Source organism: Haliotis asinina, chromosome 11 (assembly GCF_037392515.1).
Source record: "Haliotis asinina isolate JCU_RB_2024 chromosome 11, JCU_Hal_asi_v2, whole genome shotgun sequence".
Lineage (NCBI taxonomy): Eukaryota > Metazoa > Mollusca > Gastropoda > Lepetellida > Haliotidae > Haliotis > Haliotis asinina.
Window position 1 is genome coordinate 44073605 of NC_090290.1, and position 27463 is coordinate 44101067.

The 27463-nt window shown below is 40.3% G+C and overlaps 1 protein-coding gene across 3 annotated transcripts; it reads left to right on the plus strand.

Annotated features, from left to right (window-relative positions):
• Positions 1 to 27377, plus strand: LOC137255879 (uncharacterized). 3 transcript variants are annotated; one of them, XM_067793457.1, is made up of 8 exons: positions 1 to 72; positions 16552 to 16628; positions 21801 to 21941; positions 23423 to 23649; positions 24009 to 24170; positions 24688 to 24793; positions 25733 to 25815; positions 27115 to 27377. In XM_067793457.1, exons 1-8 carry the CDS (start codon positions 47 to 49, stop codon positions 27145 to 27147), a joined length of 855 nt encoding a protein of 284 aa, XP_067649558.1. In that variant the 5' UTR covers positions 1 to 46; the 3' UTR covers positions 27148 to 27377. The 3 variants fall into 3 exon arrangements, with proteins under 3 accessions (XP_067649558.1, XP_067649561.1, XP_067649560.1); XM_067793460.1 differs by lacking the exon at positions 1 to 72 and adding an exon at positions 8423 to 8484; XM_067793459.1 differs by lacking the exon at positions 1 to 72 and adding an exon at positions 8439 to 8573.
• The last annotated feature ends 86 nt before the right edge of the window (positions 27378 to 27463 follow it).

Consider the following 27463-nt stretch of genomic DNA (forward strand, 5'->3'; position numbering starts at 1 on the left):
CGGTTTGTGGGACGTTTGTACAAATGAGGAAGCGTACGCTAGCTACATGGTACTGACCTACACAGTCTTCATGTAAGTATAAACAGTATCTTACTGATGAAGCACAGTGTCACACTTTCTATATGCCTATGATGACTCCGTATTTGCATGCCCCTGTCTACTACTATAAGCATTGATTCAGTGTAATAATGTAAACTGTCAATATCGTCAAAACTTTTAGGTAAAATCAAAGTGATGTGAACGTGCATACCCCTTTTGTATTTGTTTCCAAAGCTCCATAAACATTACATGTCTACCAAATGTGTCACTAAATCGCTGTCTTTAAAGCGTCTACGCTTGTCGTTGGATGCGACTAACGGGATCGGGTGATCAGGCTTGCTGAATTGGTTGACACCTGTCATCGGTTCCCAGATCAATGCTCATTCTGTTGATCATTGGGTTGTCTAGGACAGACTTGATTATTTACATATAGCTGGAATATTGCTGGGTGTGGCGTAAAACTCATTCACTCACTCACTTTCCGCTGACGCTGTGTTCATCAATAATTTCGATATCCTTGTAGCGTTTTCTAACAACCCATCACAGTGAAGGGATGACAGGCTTGTCCGACAAGCCAAAACACAGGCCTCGATACAAGTGGGTCATCGTGTCGTATGAAATGGTGTTGACGGCCACTTCCTGAATGGACGCAGGTGGTCACGTTGACACTGTTGATGACAACCAGAACGGATCGGCATCAAGTCACAGCGCTAAGATTGACATATTTGTCAATCCTTACCATACACTTATAACAACAGTTCAGCTATGTCAGCCTTAGCGCCGCGATACAGTGATCCTGTCATTGACTTTAAGTTACTGAAGATACCACTAAGTCCCCTGTTGTTTTTATTTGTTTGTTAGCAAACGCCGCACATTGAAATATCCCAGCTATATCGGCGGTCTGTAAATAGTAGATCACCGATCTACGCAGTCAACCGATTCAGAGAGTCTGCCCACCTTAGTCGCCTCTTACGACAAGCATGCGTTACTGAAGACCAGTTCAAACCCGGATTTTCACGGGTCGTCACACACTGTACCTTGAGTGAATTAGAATCCAAGTGCTCGTCGTTCACAGTGTAAATTGCCTTCAAGATATTTTCATTATTAAAATGCGTTGAAACAAAATCCTTCCAACACACGTGGAAACGTGACCTTAAAATATGTCTGTTTATTGGTAGCTCGGTTACCGGAATTTATATTGTTAAAATCATATACAATGATAGTACGGATGGGCATACAGTAATATGCTTTAAAACTTTATTGATCACAGGGTCTTGCTACCCCTTGACGATTTAGGTTTGAAATTATCTCCAGAAAAAAACCTGCTTGTCGTCATGCCAACGGGATCGGGTGGTCAGCCTCAGTGACTTGGTTGATGCACGTCATGGTATCCTAATTGTGTGGGATGTTGCTCAAAGTATCAGTTACTGGATTGTTTCGTACACACTCCATAATTTCACACACAGCCGTAATGAGGCTGGTGCAGGTTTAAGTGCAGCGTTGATAAAAAAAAGCAAACAATTCTGTTCCAACCAGAGAAATGTTCTTTGCCTAAAAAAGAAATACTTAGTAAGTAACTTTAAGAATGGTGGCGGCAGGTGGCGTAACTACTGGTCAATACGTCACCTCATCACATCAGGACCACCCAAAACAGAATATGGATAAAATTCGCTAAGCCTTTTTGTAGTTTCATCTGTTAATTCTTTTCTGAAATACTCATTCCCCAAATACCTCTTTCCCTGGTTGCCCTGCCAACGTATTACCTTCCCCATTTGCCTTGCCAAAATATTGCCTTACCTAGTTGCCTTCCCAAAATATTGCCTTCCCTAGCTGCCCTTCCAAGTATTGCCTTCCCTAGCTGCCCTTCCAAGTATTGCCTTCCCTAGCTGCCCTTCCAAGTATTGCCTTCCCTAGATGCCCTCCCAAAATATTGCCTTCCCTAGCTGCCCTTCCAAGTATTGCCTTCCCTAGTTGTCCTTCCAAGTATTGCCTTCCCTAGTTGCCCTCCCAAAATATTGCCTTCCCTAGCTGCCCTTCCAAGTATTGCCTTCCCTAGTTGTCCTTCCAAGTATTGCCTTCCCTAGTTGCCCTCCCAAAATATTGCCTTCCCTAGTTGCCCTTCCAAGTATTGCCTTCCCTAGTTGTCCTTCCAAGTATTGCCTTCCCTAGTTGCCCTGCCAAAGTATTGCCTTCCCTAGATGCCCTGCCAAAGTATTGCCTTTTCTAGTTGTCTTCCTAAAATATTGCCTTCCCTAGCTGCCCTTCCAAGTATTGCCTTCCCTAGTTGTCCTTCCAAGTATTGTCTTCCCTAGCTGCCCTTCCAAGTATTGCCTTCCCTAGTTGTCCTTCCAAGTATTGCCTTCCCTAGTTGTCCTTCCAAGTATTGCCTTCCCTAGTTGCCCTGCCAAAGTATTGCCTTCCCTAGATGCCCTGCCAAAGTATTGCCTTTTCTAGTTGTCTTCCTAAAATATTGCCTTTCCTAGTTGCCCTGCCGAAGTATTGCCTTCCCTAGTTTCCCTGCCAAAGTATTGCCATTTTCTAGTTGCCTTCCTAAAATATTGCCTTTCCTAGTTGCCCTGCCGAAGTATTGCCTTCCCTAGTTGCCCTGCCAAAGTATTGTCTTCCCTAGTTGCCCTGCCAAAGCATTGTTAGATAGTCCTTCCCAGAATACCACCTTGTCTAGTTTCCACTATTAGCGTATTCAGTTTCCACTGGGGCGGTATTCATAAAGAAACTAAGTTTTTTCCTTAGTCCAGACTTAAGTTTTTGAAAACTGACTTAGCTACGTCTGAGACTTAGGTTGATATTCATAAAGCAACTTAGTCAGAAACTTAGCTAAGTTTCCAAAGACAAACCAAGTTTTTTTCCGTAGTGTGCACCCGCGTGATAACCAGGGTGATTCCGAATTATTTTTAGACTTCCGGTGGAACTCTTTTTAAAAAGGGTGTGAAAATTGCTTTTAGTCAATATGCGTGAATCGTGTGTCGATCCAGGCCACCGAGCGACAACGTCAATTATCTTGTCTTCGCTATCGAAAGTGATCTTTATATTGATGCTGTGGTGATTATGCCGGTCTACAAACCGTATTTTCGTTCTCTATTGGAGCTTCAATCTGAACGTTCGTTCCGTCGATCACCCCCACATCTCCGAGAAAGCTTGCAATCTGATAGAAGTTTGACTGGTGACCCCTGATGTCACGAAGTTGAAAGGGGAAGCAAACGAACTGTTTGACAATCCTGTCAGATGACAAACTTCGTATGCAGTCATTCACAACTCTGGCTGACACCTTGATCGTCCACATTACACAACTGAAATTTTCCGGTGGCAAATACTTCAGTGTGATGAGCGTCTTTTGTATGGCATCCAGAGCGTGGTTACGGGTGGTTGTTGGCTCTACGTCTGGCGCTATTAGACTGGCAACGAATCTAATGTCATTCCCATCAAGACGGTATCGACGAATGAGTTCTTCATCACTGTATTCAACGAGACTTTGCCTTCTTTGATGAAATGGACCACGCCTCCTCGTTACGGCAGCCATGTTGTTTACTGACTTGTGTCAAACACCTTCTAATTAAGCCTATCCCTGACCAGTCTTCAGATTTGAGTCAGAAATTGCCAAAACTTAAACCTAAACTGCTTCATGAATATGACTAAAGTAAAATCTTAAAAAGTAAGTCAGAAAGAGTGAAAAACTTAGTTTCTTTTCAAAAGCTTAAGTTACTTTCCGACTTAAGTTCTTTTATGAATACCGCCCCTGATTTACAAAATAACGCCTTTCTCCGGTTTACCCTGCTTTGTTTGGCTGAAATACTCGTTTTCAAAATACAGCCTTTTCTAGTTTTCATTGTCATATATTGCTAACTTACTGCTCTACAAGATACCACCTTTTCTAGTTTCCCCAGGGTGCCATGTATAAGTGGAACACAAATACAAAATACCACCTTTTATGTTTTTTCTTCCAATGTATTGCTGGAATGCTGGCTTACAAAATACCACCCTTCTAGTTTCCCCTGCCTTGTATAAGTAGTCTACTGCTCAACAAAATACCACCCTTCTAGTTTCCCCTGCCTTGTATAAGTAGTCTACTGCTCAACAAAATACCACCTTTTCTACTTTCCCCTGCCTTGTATAGGTAGTCTACTGCTCAACAAAATACCACCCTTCTAGTTTCCCCTGCCTTGTATAAGTAGTCTACTGCTCAACAAAATACCACCTTTCTAGTTTCCCTTGACTTGTATAAGTAGTCTACTGCTCAACAAAATACCACCTTTTCTAGTTTCCCTTGCCTTGTATAAGTAGTCTACTGCTCAACAAAATACCACCCTTCTAGTTTCCCTTGACTTTTATAAGTAGTCTACTGCTCAACAAAATACCACCTTTTCTAGTTTCCCTTGCCTTGTATAAGTAGTCTACTGCTCAACAAAATACCACCCTTCTAGTTTCCCTTGACTTTTATAAGTAGTCTATTGCTCAACAAAATACCACCTTTTCTAGTTTCCCTTGCCTTGTATAAGTAGTCTACTGCTCAACAAAATACCACCTTTTCTAGTTTCCCTTGCCTAGTATAAGTAGTCTACTGCTCAACAAAATACCGCCTTTTCTAGTTTCCCTTGCCTTGTATAAGTAGTCTACTGCTCAACAAAATACCACCTTTTCTAGTTTCCCTTGCCTTGTATAAGTAGTCTACTGCTCAACAAAATACCACCTTTTCTAGTTTCCCCTGCCTTGTATAAGTGGGATACTGCTCAACAAAATAACACCTTTTCTAGTTTCCCCTGCCTTGTATAAGTGGGATACTGCTCAACAAAACACCGCCTTTTCTAGATTCCCCTGCCTTGTATAAGTGGGATACTGCTCAACAAAACACCGCCTTTTCTAGTTTCCCCTGCCTTGTATAAGTGGGATACTGCTCAACAAAACACCGCCTTTTCTAGTTTCCCTTGCCTTGTATAAGTGGGATACTGCTCAACAAAATACCGCCTTTTCTAGTTTCCCCTGCCTTGTATAAGTGGGATACTGCTCAACAAAATACCGCCTTTCAATACTACTATTACTAATACTACTTATTTGCTGAAATACCTCTTTACGAAAAAAAAACATTTGCCGAGTTTTATCTGTTGTTGTATTGTTTGTATGTTGATATATAATAGCAACGCTAATATTTAAGCACTCACTCAGGAGTTGTGTGTACAACACGTATTGCCTGGCGACATACGGACCTTGTAAGTTGGGGCACATGCTCGTCACTGTCAGTTCCGTCACTGTCACGTGTCACTCAGTCACCTCATAACTCCTGATATTATTACAGAGAAACCTTGCTCGTTGCTCTCGACAGATAGAAATATACATCTGCAGACACCGATTTCTTTAAAATAATTAATTTGTTTTATTGAGCAATGGAGTACTAAATCACGATATATTCCGAATTTTTAGAAAAATATTTGCAAATATAAGAAAGTTGGTGATGAACCAAAAGATCAAGTGTTTGACAACCCTTATTGATTTCCATTCTCACAAAAAACATTACAAGACAATGACTCTTTTCTACAATTTACGTATGTTAGTCAGTACCTGGTCTCACACCTCAACTGAACTCAGTTCAACTCAACTGAACTCAACTCACTGTTCCGATACCCTTCATGACAGGAGGTGAGTGAGTGTGTGTGTGTGTGTGTGTGTGTGTGTGTGTGTGTGTGTGTGTGTGTTGTGGGAGGGGGGTGGGGGGGTAGTTAGAGAAGAGTATGTCCATTTCTTTCATGACCACCTGGACACTTGATCTTTGCACGGGGATTCGTGAGGTTGTTTGTTTTTTTCTTGTACAGTTGATGCAATTGAATTCTTATGTCTGCCTTTCCTGTTCATGTTTTCTCGTAAATGTGTGAGATGCCAAGCATCCATGACAACACGGTATGCCTGATGGTCATAATTAACATTTTAACACGCATTACAATGTAACGTTCAAAAGAATTTAATTACTCATATCTCACCCAGTTGTCATCAGAAATATGCAAATAGCGGATGAATCATTCGGTTTTGTTATTTTTTGTAGTAATAATAAACTTCTCTTATGGATTTTTTCAAGAACGATATATCTTAATTTGGATGCATTTGCATACAGATATCACCCCAGGAAGGATTCGTCAAACACATGAATATCCATGTACATGAAAGTAGTGTAGTGACTGGAACTGCCCAGGGAACTAAAGGTTATTGGTTCCATTGCCTTGTGTCGTCCCACAAACGGTCACAAGGAGGTGCGGGTGCTCGACATAAACACGGTGTAGTCATGTTAATACTTCTTTCTATCAACGGAACTGCTACGACTGCTTATACAGTGAGTCTCAAGTCAGGTTCACAGTCCTCCCAAATACTATCCTTACTAAAACATAAGTTCAGATTACTCTTTTTGTTTTTGCTTGTTTGTTTTTGTTTTTTTTGTTTTGTGTTTTTGTGTTTTGTCCTGTTTTTTGTTGTTGTTTTTGTTTTGTTTGTTGTTGTTTTTTGTTTGTTTGGGTTTTTGTTTGTTTGTTTGTTTTTGTTTTTTGGGGGGGTTGGGGGGTTGGGGGGGTTTAAAAACATGCATGGAACTTCTTTCTCTTCTTATCTTAATGTTATTCTGTCTGGTTGAAGCTACCTACATATCCACACAGGTACAGGTATGGACATGGCAACTGGAGTGAAATGTTACCACCAAACCCTGTGTCAATGATTAACCGGCTCAATGTAATCACACATTGTTATCCGTGTCTCTCAGAGAAAATATATACTTCAAATGTGGTACAATGTGGATTCAAAAAACACACGATTAGTTGAATGTTTATATACTCGGACATGAAAGTTATTTTCTCGTAAAGTATTTGATCATTATACTTTTTCTTACAACTGTCTCAAACTAAGGAAATATGTACCGCCATCAGTTGGACATTTTTCGAATCTATTGTTACCATAAATACACTTGGATAAGTTTTCAAGAAGTGCTGTAAAGACTGCTTTCACCTCTAATCTGTTTTGTTGAAACTGTGAATCGGAATTTCGCCGCAAGTTTCATACCTAAGTCATATCAGTGATCTATTATCGTTCAAAACAATGGCCAAATAATCAGTGGTTTAACCACCCGAAACAGAAAAATAGACTCGACAGGTGTAATCGTCTAGGCTCTTCAAATGTAGATACATGCAAAGATGCGCAACGACAAAAAATGTGCACAATTTTTCAAATGTCGACTTATGACTTCAATTTGATGTCACTTTCATTCTTGTTGTTTAATCAAGTGTACACATTTAAGACATCATTAATGGTTTAAGACGTTTTGTGATGGATATGTGGAGAGCGCTCTCAAATTTGACGCATCTGCGAGATCAATTACACTGATGGGAAAAATAATGGATCACATGGAAGGACAAGTTTTCTTTACTTTTTTTTCTAGGTTTCTTCACAAGCTTGGTATCGCACAGTTTATGAAGCTACAAGAAACCTGAAAGTATACGAAACACTTGTTCTTTGATATGGTGCCTTAGTTGTTTTTTCTCTAAGCACATTGTACCTTTGATTTTTCAAAAAAGGGTTTTGTCTGAGTGCATGTTTCGGAGGGGAGAGGTGTACGTGTGTGCGTGTATGTGTGTGTGTGCACGCGTGTGTTTGTGTTGTGTGTGTGTGTGGAGAGAGGGTCATCTGTTGTTTTGGTTTAAGTTGAGAGCTTTGTTTTTTGGGGGTTTTTTTTGTTGTTGTTGTTGTTTTTTGGGGTTTTTTTTTTAGGGGAGGGGGGGGGGGGGGTCTTTTTCTGTTTTACTGTGCGTGCGTGCTTGTGTTGTAATGGTAGGGATGTTGGGGCTATTCAAAGTGTACAGCTAAATTGCATTGTCCTTGCTGGTATGGCATGGTGCACCATTCTTTTCCAAAACGCTTCGGTGTCAGTGTAAAATATTTCTTGTATTAAAGGTATGCCTTGTGTAAAGTGGGAACGTACAATAGATATATTTTACTATGAAAAGGGTTTTATTTTATTAGCATGGATTCACACTACTAACCCAGGCGTCACGGTATTCCTGCTATATGTCCACCTATGTACAATCCATCATTTATCATCAACAGATGACATCACATCCAGCTGGCATGCATGAACACTACCCTTTTCTTCCCAGCAATCAATTAGGGCTACACATCAAACACCGAACTAAATTTAAAAGTTCAGGTGAAAGCAATATTTCACATCGTTTTCAAACTAAAAAAGAAGTTTAAGGTGCGCCAACTTACTCATGGGAGCAGCTTAGATAATCAGACAGGTATCAATCTTGTCTGTCACTATGACAACACGCGAGATGTCGAAGTACGTCACCCCTTGTCACTTACAATGCGTGATGCACGAAGGTATATAACAGGTTGATGACGGCCTGAGCGAGGCCGCTAGTGGGAGTTGGGCAACGTCAGGCGCGTCCCTCATACCAAGTGAGTAGTTTTTGGGAGCTGAACTGTGCATAACTCACACAGACTTATCTTGGGTAGCAAGGACTGCGGCCTGCACAGTACAGTTACAGGTAGGTCGGAAATGACATTGGTGGCTTTTATGTTGTAGGGGTATAATTGGGATGTTTCCGTGACGCATTCCACGTGAACATCACGTCATGTACACTGATGAGAATCGAGGGCTATGTAGCCTAGTGGTCAAAGTGTTCGCCTTTCACGCTGAAGACCCGGGTTCGATTCCCTATATGTGTACAATGTGTGAAGCCCATCTCTGGTGTCCCCCGCCCTGATATTGATGGAATATTGCTAAAGGTTTCGAAAAACTAAAACTCACTCACTCACTAAAGAAAACTGAACCCATGCTGTACGTATGCTGCACTATACTCTATACGGATTTTGGACAAATTTACATTAAATTATTTACATACAAAAGAGTTTATCGTGTGTCTCCGTTGCGACTGAACTGAGCCTGACTCTGAAATATATGTTTTATATAACCAGAATGGTTTGCATGTTAAATCACCACAGCTCTTTTGTGACTTCTTTAGTAAAGGTCCACCGTACACAAACTGTGTCACAATTTGTGATTTAGTTCCACTCACAGTCATGGTTAAAGTCTGTGGAATTTAACGTTATGTCATTGTTGAATACCCGTGATGATTGGGGCTGAAATTGATTTACAGCAACCCATGCTTGTCGTAAGAGGCGGCTCAAGAGATCTGGTGGTCAGGCCCGCGGATGTGGTTAACATATGTCATTCATCGCATCCCATTTGCGTAGATGGAGGCTCATGCTATCGATCACTGGAATGTCTGGTCCAGACCCAATTATTTACAGACTGCCGCTGTTGGAATGCTTCTGAGAACGGCTTTAAAATCAAACAAAACAAACCTCAATAAAGAAGAAATTCCCATACCTAGGCCTTCAGCAACCCATGCTTGCCATAAAAGACGACTGTGCTTGTCGTAAGAGACGACTAACGGGATCGGGTGGTCAGGCTCTCTGACTTGGTTGACCCATGTCATCGGTTCCCAATAGCGGAGATCGATGTTCATGTTGTTGATCACTGGATTGTCTGGACCAGACTCGATTATTTACAGACCGCCGCTATAAAGCTGGAATACTGCTGAGTGTGGTGTAAAACTAAACTCACTCACTCACTTTCTTGCTCACTCATAAATGTCCATAACGGTTTGTTTATGGTTTGTTTGTTGTCAGTAAAACTAAAATCCGGATTTGATCTGTACACTGTCTCAAATGTAGAATATGTTCTAATGTTGTTCCATTTGATGAAATGCATGAGTTCGATAAAACGATAATGGTTTTGGTTTAGGCGATTACTATGCATGCTTGAAATATGGTATTACTGGCTACATTTTTTCATTGTTGAAAACCAAACGGTAGTCTGTCTTAATCGAAAAACAATGTTCATCAGATACCTCAAGATTCAACTCTATGTCGTTTCATATTCCGTGTAAATACAGTCAAACATGTTTATGTGACCATAACAGTCGTATTTCGTGTAAATATAGTCAAACATGCCTGTGTGCCCATAACAGTCGTATTTCGTGTAAATGCAGTCAAACATGCTTGTGTGACCATAACAGTCGTATTTCGTGTAAATACAGTCAAACATGCCTGTGTGACCATAACAGTCGTATTTCGTGTAAATACAATCAAACATGCCTGTGTGACCATAACAGTCGTATTTCGTGTAAATACAGTCAAACATGCCTGTGTGACCATAACAGTCGTATTTCGTGTAAATACAGTCAAACATACCTGTGTGACCGTAATAGTCGTAAGAGGTGACTAACGGGATCGGGTAGTCGAAATATCAAGGGTTATAATTGTTCTTCAGCAATGCTTGAAGTGACTAAATGGATCGGGTGTTATTTCTTGATTGACTCATGTCATCGTATCCAGTTTGCGTAGATCGATGCTCGAGGTATTGACCACTGGATTGTCCGGCCCGGTTCGATTATTTACAGACCGCCGCCATATAGCTGGAATACTGCCGAGTTCGGTGTATAACAATAAAGAAAACCAATCATCTTCTTTTCAGTTATTTTTAGGTTATATCGAACTATGGTTACCCCCAAGTGTTACTCTTTTACTGCTCGATTATTTATGGACCGGTGGAATATTGCTGAGTGCGGCGTAAAACTCAACTCACTTACTCATATCATACAATAATATATCCGAAACATTAAGTGTAAACAGAATACATTCATCTCACCAATCTACAGATACTCCCACTACCTAAGTCTACATCTTCGTGAAACCATATTATATATTCACATCTAAACCTGAATCAGTGTGAATGTAACTATTCATACAGGCGTAAGATCAATGTACTGTGTACATACGTTTTGCTCTCTTTTGTCCTGGTCTGAAGACACCTTCAACAATACCTTAGCGTACTTGTATTAACCTAAGCATCTAACTGGCACAGTTTCCAGCAAAACATTATACATATGACTGATTGACACATACAAACAGATTTTCTACAACACCTGGTGTCATCATACTCTTTCCAAAGGGATTACACCTCATATCTTCCTTTCTGTCATCAGTGTTTTTGATCATTTAGCTACCGAAACTATTGATACAGTCAGACCTCGTATATCCGAACTTCAGATATCAGAATACCTGGGTTTCCGAACATTCTTCACAAAAAAACGAACTTTTCTAGTGACAATTTACCTCGTATATCCGAATGTTCGGTTGCCGTATCCGAACGGTCAGTTACACCAACGAAACATCAAAATGTGTACAAATTTGCCTCGAACACCAAAGCTGAAATCGGCAAGATGTCGGATGTTTACCGCTTATTAACAGTGATCACCGCTTTTACCTTTGTTTTCAGCGAGATATCAAAACACGAAGTCTATCATGTCTACCGCTTGCCAATTCATTGCGTCTCTAGCTAGTCAATTCATTGTTTAATGAAGACATGTATTTAACATTGGGTGTGTAGGTTAATTAGAGAACAAACAATTAAAATTGGACACTGAGTCGAATCGTTGATTCCAAAACCAAAGTGTTAAAGATAAACAAGGTCTGACTGCACTTATTCCGATATTGGTATGACCACGTGTTCATGAATCGCCATCAAACAGTACTGATACCAGGTGTTCTCAAAAGATGGTACACAGAAACATAAGTAGGAACTGCATCGAGCCTCATGTTTGTCACACACCCGTTACACTTAGATTCGTCCTCCTCGCGTCCGTTGAATATCTCTTTAAAAGCATTAATGAGGCAGTGACGGGTGTAAACCTGCTCAAACAACGTGGGGCGGTGGGGTAGCCTAGTGGTTATAGCATCCGCCCGTCACGCCCGGGTTCGATTCCCTACATGGTTAAAATATGTGAAGCTCATTTCTGGTGTCCCCGCCGTCATATCGCTGGAATATTGTTGAAAAGCGGCGCAAAACTATACTGACATACATACTCAGGGAACGTTTGAACAAGAGCAACATTCGCAGACAGATCGTGCTTAATGTGAGCATACCACACTGGGAAATGTTAGCACCAAAGGCTGAGTGTGCTGGAATTTTGCTCAAAGACAGTGCCATTTTATTAAAGTTAGTCATCCCTCTTGTCGCACAATCTTTGTATGTGTCACTAATGTTTCAAAATGCAAAACAGATGATGCGGCTTTAATGTTCACATGGACAAATTAGTAGATGGAAAATTGTCTGTTTGAGCATTAGTAGATCATATTCACCACAAAGTCGAATATGATCTACAATACGATTGATATGGAATGATGACACTACATGTACATATATATGGACGAACAGAGTTACAGTAAGAGCTCTTCCTTATAGTTGCCTCTCAAAGGAACTGACAGAAGATGTGTTTTTATTTAAGGAAAGGTCTGTGCGTATTTTTTTGTGTTATCCTTAAATATCTGATTTAAAAATTAGAAAATGCTGTTGGATGCTTAGTTATATTTGGAAACCTTTAACGCAAAATATCTCCACGAACAATGCCGATTGTTAGAACATGTCTCATTCCTCCACATGTCACTTGACAAAGAACTGTTCATCTGACATTTATTTGTCGAGTTGTTTCCTCGTCTGGTATATGTGACGTCACAGATCAGTATGTCTGTTGTTGAACGTCGGATTCGGAAATGGGTTCGCTCAGAGTGAATACATATTAACAGAACCATAAACATGTTTATGACCATACATAGATACGAATATATCATTCTGTCGTTGACGTATCCATGACAACTAATCATAACAACTGTAAATATAATATATTTGTTACCTCATAAAACTGTTGATGTAAGAGCTTTTATTTAACGTGGGTTGACACTACTCTATTGTGTTAGGTCTAGTGTGGTGTTCGTCAAAACAAGTCAACAGAAAAACATATAGCGACAAAAATGTCAAGATGTATGTGGAGAAACACGGCTCACTAACAATAACGACACACAAAGGGATACAGTGAGTGAGTGAGTATGGTTTAGCGCCACTTTTAGCAGTATTGCAATAATATCTCGGCTGGGGTTTCACACATTGTACCTAGGAATCCGGGTATTCGGGGTGACGAGCCACAGCATTACCCACTAGGCTACCCCACTGCCCCGCTCGATACGGTCGAACACGGTTGTGTCGAACTTGAAGGTCCTTACGTAAATACTTCTTGTTATCCGAGTCTAATCTTTGAGTACACAAAAGTCTGTTGACTGAGTTCCGTTCTATTATGCAATGTAGGTGCAATAACCTGTCCAGAATATTAGACTAATTCATGTAGCTGGATGTATTAATATTAACCATTATGGTCTGATACATCTAAGCACATGTATATTGCAACACTCCGCTCCTTCTAATCCTCGCAAACACGTCGTACAACGTGTTCTGTCGCACTGCCAGCTCTAGAAAACAGAAACTTAGAAATCTGAAAACGAGGCTCTGCCGCAAGGGAAGTTTGGCGGTCTGTTACGGACTTGATATTATATCAGTCACATTGTGCGTTACAGAACTCCATTGAATAAGCGCAAAAAACACAAAACAGGTGTAACCAGTAAGTCAGATGCATTGTAAATCATTTTACGACCTCATCAATCGGGGACAGTCTGTCACGTCTTAATTACGGTCATGCGGCCAACATCTTGCAATAAAATGTCAAAATACGATGTTATTAAAGTTTAAAATTAAAATTCATTGGTAAATACCATTTTCTGAATTCATTGAAACCATAGTTGTTTTTTATGTCCATTTTTACATTAACAAGAGCAAATTCGGATCGGCTGAAAAGTAGGTCATTTTCTAAATAGGTTAATGAGACTCATGTTTCGGTATGGTCCGACACAGACGCAAGATGATTGCTAAGAGGGAATAAAGTGGGTGAGTGAGTTTAGTTTTCACGCCGCGTTTAACAATATTCCACCTATCATTATCATGAACGATTATCCGAAATGTGTACATAGACCTAGGAGTTCTCCTCATTGAACTTCACCAAACCAGTTCTAGATAAATGCTCATAAATATATTTGGTGTGTGAAATTCTGGCATCTGTTATGTCCGTAAGCGTATTTTCTTCGTAAAGTCGACGCAATGAAATTATAAATCTAAAAAATTTGCCGACCTAGATACTTTGGGCGAAAATAAAATGACAAGTGAGTCACGAGGCATACGTGAAAAAGTAAGCATATCCTGCTCTCGGTACCACCCGTCACTCACACACGTTTCAGTAGAAAGGTAAATGTTCTTTACTATAGTGAAGTGAAAATTCTATTAAATATAACATGACATATCATCGCCCATGATGTTGACAAGCTAATTCCTGAAATGTCTACTATGTATTGTCTGGCCCTTGCATTCCTTTGTCAGACCTTTGATGGTAAAACCTTAACGCATTAGCAAAAAGTCTTTTTCTCTTCTTTTTTTTTGTAAAGTAAGCGGGAAATCTGGGCGAAGCCAGATGGATTTGGGCGTTACGTTAGAAACTAATAAGATTAGCAAAACGTTACAAGGTTGTATGCGGTCACAGAAACAGTCCAAATTTAGGATCAAAAGAATAGGATCAAAACTATTATACCTGTGTCAAATATATCATCCTGTCTATATACAAATATGGGTAAAGACTGAAACTGGAATCTATAATTTTTATTTGAAATATCTAATAAAAATAGTCATAAATATTATGAAAACACGTTAGTTATTTCATAGGTAAATCTAATTGACAAAACTATTTCCGCATCATCAAAAAAACTTTGCTGTAAGCAAAGTCGATTGTACGATTCAGACTATATCTTATTTGTGTCTAAATCGCATGAAATAATGATGATACAAAGTGTTTACAAAAGGGAAAACTATACTGAACAGCAACAAAATCCCCGCAAGTGTCGAAAAAGATTAAATCATATAAAATGAATCCTTCATGTTTATGTCTTCCATTTACACACTAGACAGTAAAGAGTTGCGTTTCATTTGCTGGCGGTATATAATCTATTCCCATAAGGGGCACACTGTTTTAGTTTCTTGTAGCCGTATAAACATAAACCGATTATACAAAATATACAACAAAAACTGTTCGTAATATCCGTCAGTTCGATATAACCGACCTTCACCGCACGTTTTAGACACATTATAACAAAAAGACTGCACCCGATCAACCGGATATGACAAAGTTCACTGACATAAATCTATGTGATGAATGTATTATCAAATAAATACAGACATAAAATCCCACCTTGGCTTATCCACGAGCCTAAAGAAAAGAGTTGATTGAAATGGTTAAATATTCACAAATTAAATCTTTAACTTTGATTTACATCAGTATATGAGACGTCTTGGGTTAGTCTCAAGCAACTTATAAAAATCCAACATCTTTGTCCCATTCAAGACAAATTATCTTTAAATATTATCAATCAATCCTTTAAAAAATTATCGTGATTTTCGAAATACCTTGTGTCAAAATATATTGAAATTGATGAAAACTTTTTTCATGTCTTTTAGCAATTAAATTCCCCTTTTTGAACGAACAGAAAACAATGCTTAAAGAAAAATCATTTGTCATTGATTGTCTCCAGTGGAAGCATTATAGGCTAAATTCCTGTGACAAGAAGTGGCATAAGATTACCAATCAATCATGAGTGTAATGTCCCCAGATACATCTGTGACACAGAGTGTTTACGATGACAGGTCAACCTATGAATCATATACGGCAGGTACAGGGACTCCGTTCATGTCTTGTCATCGTTGAAAGGGTTGACAGGCAAGCCAGCGTTTAGTCAGATTCGGTAGTCAAATCTACATATTGTTCTTTTTGGTTTCAGATGTTGATTGGTTAAGATAAATTCCTTGGGATAAATTGAGAGATTTCAGTCAATATCATTTTGTACATTACAGTAATGAATGGGTTTTTATTATTATTATTTTTTTATTATTATTTTTTATTTTTGCTTTTGCTTTGTGGTTACTTTTAGGTGGGAAAAATTAGAATGAATATTCAAATACGGAGAGATTAATTTTTAAAACTAAATATTGAGTGAGTGAGTGAGCAAAAATGTACATCACACTGATATGCCACCCTTACACAATAATGTCCAATGTGTTTGTTTCCTAATTATTCGTTTTTGTGGTTCTTTGGTATTATATTTTGGGCTGTTTTTTATTTATAATTTTTGGGAAGTTGCATGCTATAGTCGAACAGTTTTCGTGTTCTTAAAGTTTAGGTTTTGTGTTTTGAGGTCAGTAAAGTACGATTCACTTACGGCAGACAGCACTTTAGGTGTAAACCTGAAGCATTTAATTGTTTCTGTTTTTAAAAATATCATAATTTTTTTCAGTGTTTTAATATTTCATTATATAAATGCTTTTGATTTTCTTACTTCTTTTGCTACCCGAACGTATAGCTGTTAATGAATAATGGACTGACATGTTTACATTTGAACATGAAAGAATGAACAATTCAAAACGTGATTTAAAATTAGTTGAAATGTATTTTACACATAATGTGATCTGAATGAAGGAAAACAACATTTGACAGGCTACGGTAGATAAATGTCTGTCCGTATATCTTGCAGGATGGAGAAGTCAACGTTGAGAGGATGCGTCGCATGCATGGTCTTCGCTATGACCTTTTCTCTGACCTCAGCACAAGGTGAGTGGAAGGTGAAAAAATACGCGAACCTCGCCTTTGAAATGTCTCGCTTGCATCTCAAGTGCACTGTCGTCAGGCTCCCCATTGTTCTCGGTGCCTTTGGTTTGGTAACTCCTGTTCTCTTGGCGCATATCAGGAGAATGACCGTGCTCTCCACCGGGAGCACAGTCCTTCTTACACTCTGGGTAATGCAGAAGACTGCAGTGTTGGGGAGCCTTCATGTTCGGAAAGTTCTTGGTAGGTTCGACTAGGGAGCGCTTCTTGGGAGAAGTCCCATTCGCTGTCTGGTCTGCGTGTAAAGAGGACAAGGGCCATGAGCTGATGATCAGCTTTACCAACCTTACTGTGCCAGGATTACCTGAATCCTTTCCGTTGCATACTATTTTTAATCAGTAAAACATAATAATTACAATCGTATTCTACAGCGCCTGGTATTGATCAACAGATGCTCACTGACTCTATGACAATCTTAAACAGGATGCTCACTGACTCTATGACAATCTTAAACAGGATGCTCACTGACTCTATGACAATCTTAAACAGGATGTTCACTGACTCTATGACAATCTTAAAAAGGATGCTCACTGACTCAATGACAATCTTAAACAGGATGTTCACTGACTCTATGACAATCTTAAACAGGATGCTCACTAACTCTATGACAATCTTAAATCCACCTGCATGCATATATATGCACACAGAATGAGTCTAGTGGAATGCAGAGCGGAAGAGGCGGGGTTTGAAGTGAGACTTGAAAAGGTGTCGGGAAGTAGTCTTGGAATATACTTACTTCGGCTGCTGTATAAGCTTGCTGCCAAGTTTCCATTCTAAAAATAGTAATAACCTCCAAACAAAACAATGTAAGACAATTACAACATTGTTTCACAAAGAGGCACTGACATAACAATGCGGATTTATAAATCACATAAGTAATTAGTTTGGCAACACCTTTTCAAAATAAACAATAAGCCAAACCATCTCACTGAAGCAATGGTGACACCTGACTGCAGAAGTCCAGTATCTACCCTTGGTAGTGTGTCGTGCAGACCAGGAGACAAACATACCCAACAAAGCCATTGAAGCAGAGAATATTCAGCAAGTCTGGATTACCACAGCGTCGTGAAGGAAGCCTTTTACATCCACTGCAATACGTTTCATAAATCTAATTCATGAAGCATTTTCTCTGTGAAACATATTTACTTAAGATACAAATAGCTACGACCCGTGTTTGTAACGATACAGATCCCTGCGATCGAGATCAAGAAAGTATATCCCAGTCCAGCAAAAGTGTTACTTGACGTTACAAGAGTGTTACTTGATAGATCCCTACGATCGAGATCACGAAATTATATTCCAGTTCAGCAAGAGTGTTACCTGACGTTGCAAGAGTGTTACTTGATACATCCCTACGATCGAGATCACGAAATTATATCCCAGTTCAGCAAGAGTGTTACTTGACGTTACAAGAGTGTTACTTGATAGATCCCTACGATCGAGATCACGAAATTATATCCCAGTTCAGCAAAAGTGTTACTTGACGTTACAAGAGTGTTACTTGATAGATCCCTACGATCGAGATCACGAAATTATATCCCAGTTCAGCAAGAGTGTTACTTGACGTTACAAGAGTGTTACTTGATAGATCCCTACGATCGAGATCACGAAATTATATCCCAGTTCAGCAAGAGTGTTACTTGACGTTACAAGAGTGTTACTTGATAGATCCCTACGATCGAGATCACGAAATTATATCCCAGTTCAGCAAGAGTGTTACTTGACGTTACAAGAGTGTTACTTGATAGATCCCTACGATCGAGATCACGAAATTATATCCCAGTTCAGCAAGAGTGTTACTTGACGTTACAAGAGTGTTACTTGATAGATCCCTACGATCGAGATCACGAAGTTATATTCCAGTTCAGCAAGAGGGTTACTTGACGTTACAAGAGTGTTACTTGATAGATCCCTACGATCGAGATCACGAAATTATATCCCAGTTCAGCAAGAGGGTTACTTGACGTTACAAGAGTGTTACTTGATAGACCCCTACGATCGAGATCACGAAGTTATATTCCAGTTCAGCAAGAGGGTTACTTGACGTTACAAGAGTGTTACTTGATAGATCCCTACGATCGAGATCACGAAATTATATCCCAGTTCAGCAAGAGTGTTACTTGACGTTACAAGAGTGTTACTTGATAGACCCCTGCGATCGAGATCACGAAATTATATCCCAGTTCAGCAAGAGTGTTACCTGACGTTGCAAGAGTGTTACTTGATACATCCCTACGATCGAGATCACGAAATTATATTCCAGTTCAGCAAGAGTGTTACCTGACGTTACAAGAGTGTTACTTGATAGGTCCCTACGATCGAGATCACGAAATTATATTCCAGTTGGGTGATGGGTTTTGGGTAACAAACCTGGTCTGTGTCGTTTAATACCACGTATGCACGTCATTTTCGTCTTCCGTTTCACTTTTCCGAACATATTTGCATCTCCCAACCATCAACCAACACACCCAGTCTGCGATCTCTTACTGACCAAACAGCTTAGCGGTATTTTTCTACGATATACTCACTATTTCAACGCAGAGGTGAAGACACATCCGTACAGTGCCATACTATCATGGTATAATAATTACAAATCGTTACAGTGTACTGTTCATACAGACACTTGGAATATACTGGGATTCAGAAACTGCTACTTCATGGAGACTGAATTTGCTTCTAAGTGAGTGAGTGAGTGAGTGAGTTTAGTTTTACGCCGCACTCAGCAATATTCCAGCTATATGGCGGCGGTCTGTAAATAATCGAGTCTGAACCAGACAATCCAGTGATCAACAGCATGAGCATCGATCTGCGCAATTGGGAACCGATGACATGTGTCAACCAAGTCAGCGAGTCTGACCACCCGATCCCGTTAGTCGCCTCTTACGACAAGCTGAGTCGCCTTTTATGGCAAACATGGATTGCTGAAGGCCTATTCTACCCCGGGACCTTCACGGGTCTGCTTCTAAGTGACGATAATGAAGTGAGTGTGCGTGTGCGTGTGAGAGAGAGGGTTGGGGGTTGGGGTTGGGGGTGGGGCGAGGGCACTCAGGAATGGCGAAGTGGCCGAGTGGTTGAACCGTTCGCCCGTCAGTCATATTCCTGGCATCGAATCCCTACAAAGTTGGCTACCGTCTTTAAGCCCTCCGATGTCCCTTGACGTGAATATTTTAGAGAACTGTTCATCACTCTTTCTACTTAGATTTGAAAGTTCATCGGGGTTTTTTTTCAATAAAATGGCATGTTTCCACATCAAATGCACTTTAATTTAACTCAGAACGCCAAATCGAGAAGGAACATCGTGATGTTGATGCCACTTGGGATACACGTGTCTGATTAATAATCCCCTTAGAAGACGTATCACTCACACGTTGTCAAGTCAACCATGAAGCAAGTCTCATTACACTTCAAACGATCAATCCACGACAAATCCTTGACAAACTTTTTGTTCATATTATTTTAAGCTGCAGCTCAAAAATACTGCGAGCGTGTCAATGACATGTCGTGTGAAGTCATCCTCTACTTATTATTTCAGATAATGTATGAGGATGCATATTTGATGAATGATGCGACTTAAATAAGTCCCCGTATTATTTATAACGTGTATGTGAGTGACAGGTGACACAATCCGAACAGGACAGGTATGACTGTGCAAATACCAGGTTAAACGTAAAGACTATAAGAAAAGCAACTCTGGGGTGTGTGTGGGTGGATGGGTGTGTGCGTGGGTGGAGAGAAGACATAAGCATAAACGCTTTCTTTTATAGAATTCATTTCTTCGAAACTTGCGTTTCTTTTGCTGTCAGTATATATGTAGACGCGTCGGTGTATGGGTCTTCAGTATAAGTATAGAATATGTATAACTATACAGATTGAGAGGGCACGTAAGTCCCAAAACATTCTATGTAAATTTAGTACTGCCAAACTGTTGTTTGGCTAAATTTCAGTATAATCGCCAATGGCTGATATAAATTAAATTGCTGTCACGATATGGCTGCAATATTGCCGATGTGACGATAAATTCTAACTCACTCCCTGTACAGGTGTTGATGTAGGAGTCACAAATATGATTGCAGACTATATGCAATAATTATTGTAATTGTGTTGATGTAAGGGTCATCAGTTTAAGAACAGATCATATACTACCGCATATGTATTTATGAAAGAGCCATCAAAATACGGACAGATTATTTATACTGACCAGTGTAAGGACACTCGATAATAGTAAGGGACAGTGGGGTAGTCTAGTGGGGAAAGTGTTCGCTCGTCATGTCAAAGACTCGGGTTCGATCCCCATATGGGTACAATGTCGGAAACCCATTCCTAGTGTCCCCCACCGTGATATTGCTGAAGTATTGAGCTAAGAGCGGCGTAAAACTAGTAAAGATTATAATTGTAAGCGTATCGTTGTGGCGTCAACGATATTAGTTTCTAATGTACAAACCTATACCAGACACTGTGATGTCAACAATAAAGGTACATATGTAGAAGTGCACGTGTTATTGTAGCAGAAAGTTCAAACAATATATAACGGTACACAGGTCTCGGAATCGATCATCAGGCAACACGTAGTACTTTATGCTATATAAAAAAAGTCAAATGTTTCTCGGGCATCGGCGTGTCACTTTCATTTGTGCGCGTAACATTTTTTATTGCCTTTTTAAAAAAATGATTTTGAATTGGCTGCGTCCCGATCATCCATTTGTTAACGATACGAAGTGTCTGTAAGAACGAGTGTGAAAAGTCCTACCATTTTTTTTTTTTAAATGTGCCCGAGAACCATAATTTTATTATTTATGATTTTTTTTTATGCAGCCTGACCATTCAAAACAAGTAGGGGATATGGGATTTCCAAGACTGATAAAATGTAAATGATGAAGCCACGAGGGAAACAGATGATGAAGGGAAATTAAGTGAAAATGTGACAATTTTTCCATTCCTTTGTAAAGGTTTCATCAGTATGGACGCATGTTACTTTTTCTCACATGTATTGGCTAGTGATGAGCTCGCAAAAGGGAATTTTCGCTACTTTTTTAAGGTTATTGACCATTGTGTGTTGTGTGTGTTTTCAGTCAGGTACAATGGCATCCCAGATCCATGGTTTCTTACTATGTTTTCCAGGATCCTGTTACTTCGAGGAAGTGCCCGGCAACAACACCGTCTACCTTGACACCTACTCCGGTAACATCATGCCATGTGCTAACGGGACTGTCTTCAACGTCAAGACTTGCACGTGTGTGCACGGGGAAAACACATTTCAGTGTAAGTAAAATGTAGATATGATATTAACGCATACATGTATTCTTGTTCGTGCGTTTACTAAGTAGTTTATTGTTGTTATTGTAGTTTTCGTTATTGTGGGGGATATAGAAACAAATTCCGTGCGTCCGCCCGCCCGTCCGTCTGTACGTCCGCACGTCCATCCTTGCGTCCGGAATGCATTGCCCGAAGCATATTTCCTAAACTGTTCGTGATAATTTAACCAAACTTGGTACATGTGTCAAGAAAGATCCGTAGGTGTGCCTTTTGCGGGTTACACTCAGATATGAATTTTATTTTTTGCGGCTGTGACTATTAGGATGGCACTTCGTCCGGAGCAGATCTCCTAAACTTTATGTGCTAGCTTCATCAAACTTGGTACACATATCAAGCATGATCCTTAGATGTACCTTTTGGGGTTTAGAGCCAGATAGGAATTTCATTTTTTGCGGTTTCCATGGAAACATGACTTGGGATGTGACCATGACTGATGATGAGGATGTCATCTTGTTCAGAGCAGATCGCCTAAACTATACATGCCAGCTTCATCAAACTTGGTACATATGTCAAGCATGATTCCTCGATGTACCTTTGTGGAGACACAGATATATGATTAGACACAGATATGTGATTAGACACAGATATATGATTAGACACAGATATATGATTAGACACAGATATGTGATTAGACACAGATATATGATTAGACACAGATATATGATTAGACCCAGATATGTGATTAGACACAGATATATGATTAGACACAGATATATGATTAGACACAGATATATGATTAGACACAGATATGTGTAATATTACTCAGATTTTGTGTTAGAGAGCAATATGTCGGTCTCAAATGAAATCAAATAAACCTTTTAACACCGCGAATCAGCTATGGCGGGTATTCCAGCTAAAATACCCGCGGTCTGTAATTAATCGAATTTGGACCAGATAATCCCATGATAGATTTTATGAGCATATATCTTAGTAAATCTAGCATGCTTCATCCAAGTCAGCGAGCTCAAACAAGTGGGTAACTTTCCACAAAAAACGATCGTGGCGCTAAGATTATCGTAACTCCATGCTTTAACATATACTTACGAGTGCCGTAGAGATACGATCACTTTGAGGAACGGGCTCCAGATCCCGCAGCTGCCTCTAAAGAGAAGCATGGGTTGCAATAACATGAGGACAAATTACAACCCGGATTTTCACTTATCTCTTCGGTCTTAATTTGACCGGAATGAATGTGCCGGTGTCATTATGATGATAATGATTTCAGCTATATGGTATGCCTTTTTAAATATTCTGGTTTCTGGTATTTTATGTATACTTCAGAACAAAATAACAGAACATTTTTCAATGTCAAATCAAATAATATTTTCGTAAAAAATGTAAATACCAGAATTATCCCAAAGCAAGATCAAAACCAAAACGAACCTGTACTGACAGACTTTTTTAAAAGACGTTCTTTTAACCCCTAGGGTGCAGACCTCGATTCGCAATGGATTTTAACTCGAAGAGAATCAGGAACAAGGTGATACGGTATAATATCGGCGGTGGCGAAACCCTGGATCTGTACAAGGGATTTGCTCACTTCACTCCCGAATCCTCTGCCATTTTCTGGACCTTCCAAGACAGGCCCTTTGATCCTAATCTTCAGGTTCAGATGCGATTTAAGGACGACCCTACATCCAAGGCAAAGAAACAGGTAAGATCAGCAATCTCCTATGCCTAAACTGTAAGAGCATACACCTTGGAAATGGTTTTGTGTTATTGCTCACTTGCGTAACTTCATTTCACTGCAGAAGTCCACGCGCGGTTATCTGCATTAATCAATAACCTCGATGTTGTTTGAGTGAGCGAGCGGGGTTTTTAGGAATATTTCAGCAACACCCACGGCTGGGGAGACCAGAAATTGGCTTCACACATTGTACCCATGTGGGGAATTGATCCAGGGTCTTCATCGTGACGAGTGAATTCTTTAACCACAAGGCCACCCCACCGCCCCATGGCATGTGGTGACTATTTCAAGTGGTGAGCACTGTAGGGGTTCTGTATTATTTTCAGGTTCTGCTCACCAACTGTGATGCCAAAGATCCCCCTGGACAGCCCTCACTTCTGATCTTGCTGGACAAGACACAACGGAATCACGGAAAGAAAGATCTCGTGAGAGTTCGCGTCAGAACTTACAATATGTCTCAAGGTGTGGAGGTCGTGGTGCCTTTCAAGGTAAGACATCTTTGTTTGTTTGTTTGTTTGTTTGTTTGTTTGTTTGTTTGTTTGTTTGTTTGTTTAACGCGGTTCTATTCCTGTTATATGGCGGCGGTCTGTGAATAATGGAGTCTGGACCAAACTATCCAGCCTGACCATCGACCTATGCATTTGGGATACGATGGCATGTGTCAGCCGATTCAACGTAACGGACCACCTGACCCCGTCAGTCCCGTTATGGCGAGTATCAGCTCTTTACTTATCCAGGACCGGGAGGATCCGGGTTAGAACTGGTCTTCAGTAACCCATTCTTGTTGCAAGAGACGACTAACGGGGTCGGGTGGTCAGGCTCGCTGAATCCGTTTCCCCATATCATTGTATCCCTGTTGCGTAGTTATTAATGCTGATCACTGGATTATGTGATCCAGACTTGCTTATTTACGGACCGCCGCTATATGGCTGGAATATTACTAAGTGCGGCGTAAAACTAAATCATAATTGTTATTATGATTGCCGTTGTTGTTGGTGTTCACAGTCTGGGGAGTTCAACACTTTGGTCGTCTTGAAGGCAATGGACGCTCTCAGCGTCCGGATAGACTACGAGTTTGGCGGTCGTACCATCAACAGTAACAGACTAATTGGTAAGTTCGACGTTCCAATCTCTTGAACGGTGCGGTCGCCTTGTGGTTAAAGCGTTCGCTGATAAGGCAATGGATACTCCACGCCTAAATCGTCACGCTGAAGACCTGACTTTGATTCCTCACATGGGTGCAATGTGTAAAGTCCATGTCTGGCATCCATTGCCGTGACGTTGCTGGAAGTTTGCTAAAAGAGTAAATCTAAACTCACACATCCATTCCTGTCACTTGTGTCGAACACTGGCGACCTGGAAATTTTGCCCGCATTTGAGAAAACCAACAAAATTGGTTATTACCAAAACCGAATATAGTGTCATGAGATATTATTACATTAATCTGATCATCTTTGTGATCAAATTATGATCAAAACACGCTCAAACGTCAGTAACCTTAACATAACACATAGTAAAATCAGTGGTGGGGCAGCCGAGAGGTTAAAGCGTATGAAGCCCTTTTCTGGTGTTAAGGCTTTCTTAGTCCTAAAAAAGTCGTAAGTGCCATATCTTAATATTAACTTAAAACTACCCCTGTGCTTAGTGTTTCTCGAAACTAGAGGCCTAGGGTGTGATATTGTTGTATTAGCACTAAAAGTCGGCGTAACACCTCACTCACTCACTTGAATTTTTGCGAGTCGGCCTCAAACGCTCTCTCCTGAATTGTTAGGCCTTCAGGCCTTCAGCAACCCATGCTTGTCATAAAAGGCGACTATGCTTGTCATAAGAGACGACTAACGGGATCGGGTGGTCAGGCTCGCTGACTTGGTTGACACATGTCATCGGTTCCCAATTGCGCAGATCGATGCTCATGCTGTTGATCACTGGATTGTCTGGTCCAGACTCGATTATTCACAGACTGCCGCCATCTTGCTGGAATATTTCTGAGTGCGGCGTAACACTAAACTCACTCACTCACTCACTATTTAGTTTTATCTTTACATTCCAGGTGATCTCGTGAAGAGCAACAGTGCTCTACGTCTCGGTTCGTGTGCAGGGCAACGCAATGGATTTGTCGGTGTCATGGACTGGGTACGTACCTCTGAGTCTTTGGTTGGTTTGTTGTTTAACGCCACATCTATCAATACTCCAGCTACATGGCGGCGGTCTGTTAATGACCGACCAGACAATCCACTGGTCAGTATCATTAACATCGTTCTGCACAATTGGGAGATGATATGAGTCAACCGCGTCAGCGAGTCTGGCCACTGACCACCCGATCTTACCAGTCGCCTCATACAAAAACGGGTTAATGAAGAAAAAATCTAACCCGCTCTAAAATCTGCACGGGTGTCAGAATCTTTGTCATCACCGATCATCCTGAATGTCACATGTTCACTCGATATGTGAATATCCGGTTTAGAATTGGACGCATAACTGGAATACTGCTGAGTTTAACAACAAACAACAACTTGCTCAACAATCAACAATACGTCGCCATGATCATGGGATTTCGCCGACATTAAATATGAATAATTCCAGTGTGCCCAGCGGCCCGTTAGCTTGTGGCTAGTAAAAATCCAACCGAGCCAGTAAATCTTCATAGTCACTGTCCTGACTGGGACTACTTTTGATGGGGTCATTTTGTAAATATATCTCTCTCGTTGACTTGCTAAGTGAGTGAGTGAGTGAGTTTAGTTTTACGTCGCACTTAGCAATATTCCAGCTATATGGCGACGGTCATAATCGAGTCTGGACCAGACAATCCAGTGATGAAGAACATGAGCATCGATCTGCGCAATGGGGAACCGATGACATGTGTCAACCAAGTCAGCTAGTCTGACCACCCGATCCCGTTAGTCGCCTCTTACGACAAGCATAGTCACTACTTGCTAAGTAATAATATGCCTTTAAATCATGCATGATTATGAACGGCCGGATGAAATTGTTCATGACATTAGCATTACCTTAATGATGGAGCCCGTGTCATGACCACAATATATTATTCTCATATATTTCTGTAATCTTCTGCTTAGTTTCTGCATTAAAAATTTCGGGCGAGTAAATTATTTTAAAGGCTAGTAACTTTCAGGCACACTGTTGCTGAACATAACAAAACAAATCTGCCAAGTGGCATCATGACCATTGTATATGGCCGCCATTTCGTGCGAATATGCTCGATCTCTGTACTCCCGACTAGATCATTTACAAACAAAACAAACACCCACATGATATTATGATAGAGATGAATCATTTAGTAATCAGTAATCAGCAATGGTTTATGGTAGTTTATATCCCTGACACCTTGTCAACCGACTTGTTGCAGTCATTATCGTCGGCAATTATTCTATCATGGCAATCGTCATCAAAAGTTTGTGGTTTTCTTTACAGTTCGATTACTACCCTTGTTGGCCAAAAGTTTAAAGAAGGGAAACAACTGCTGTACTCTCATCACAGCCGTACTTATACTGATCACATTTGTCTCATTTCAAACCACAGACCTGTCGTGTGAGAGACGATTCCACAGAGCCATTACTTATTCTTTGATCAAGGTGTGTTTTACCAACATGAAGAAACTTTTTCTCAACTTAAACTCTTTCTTCATCAGATGTTTATTATGTGCAAATGGAATAAAACAATATTGGTCACAGAAAGATACATTTTATCATTTGTTCGCTGTAGTCGAGGACGGTGGGCCCGCCACACGTTGTTATGATCGTTTCCATCTCACGTCGAAAAA

Bases quoted from the DNA above. Each gene is read 5' to 3' on its own strand.
- LOC137255879 (XM_067793457.1), top strand. From the start codon at position 47: ATGGTACTGACCTACACAGTCTTCAT. The intron at 21,942-23,422 runs GTAAGTAAAATG...TTTAACCCCTAG, and splicing joins CGGGGAAAACACATTTCAGT to GGTGCAGACCTCGATTCGCA. The intron at 25,816-27,114 runs GTACGTACCTCT...TTTTCTTTACAG, and splicing joins TTGTCGGTGTCATGGACTGG to TTCGATTACTACCCTTGTTG.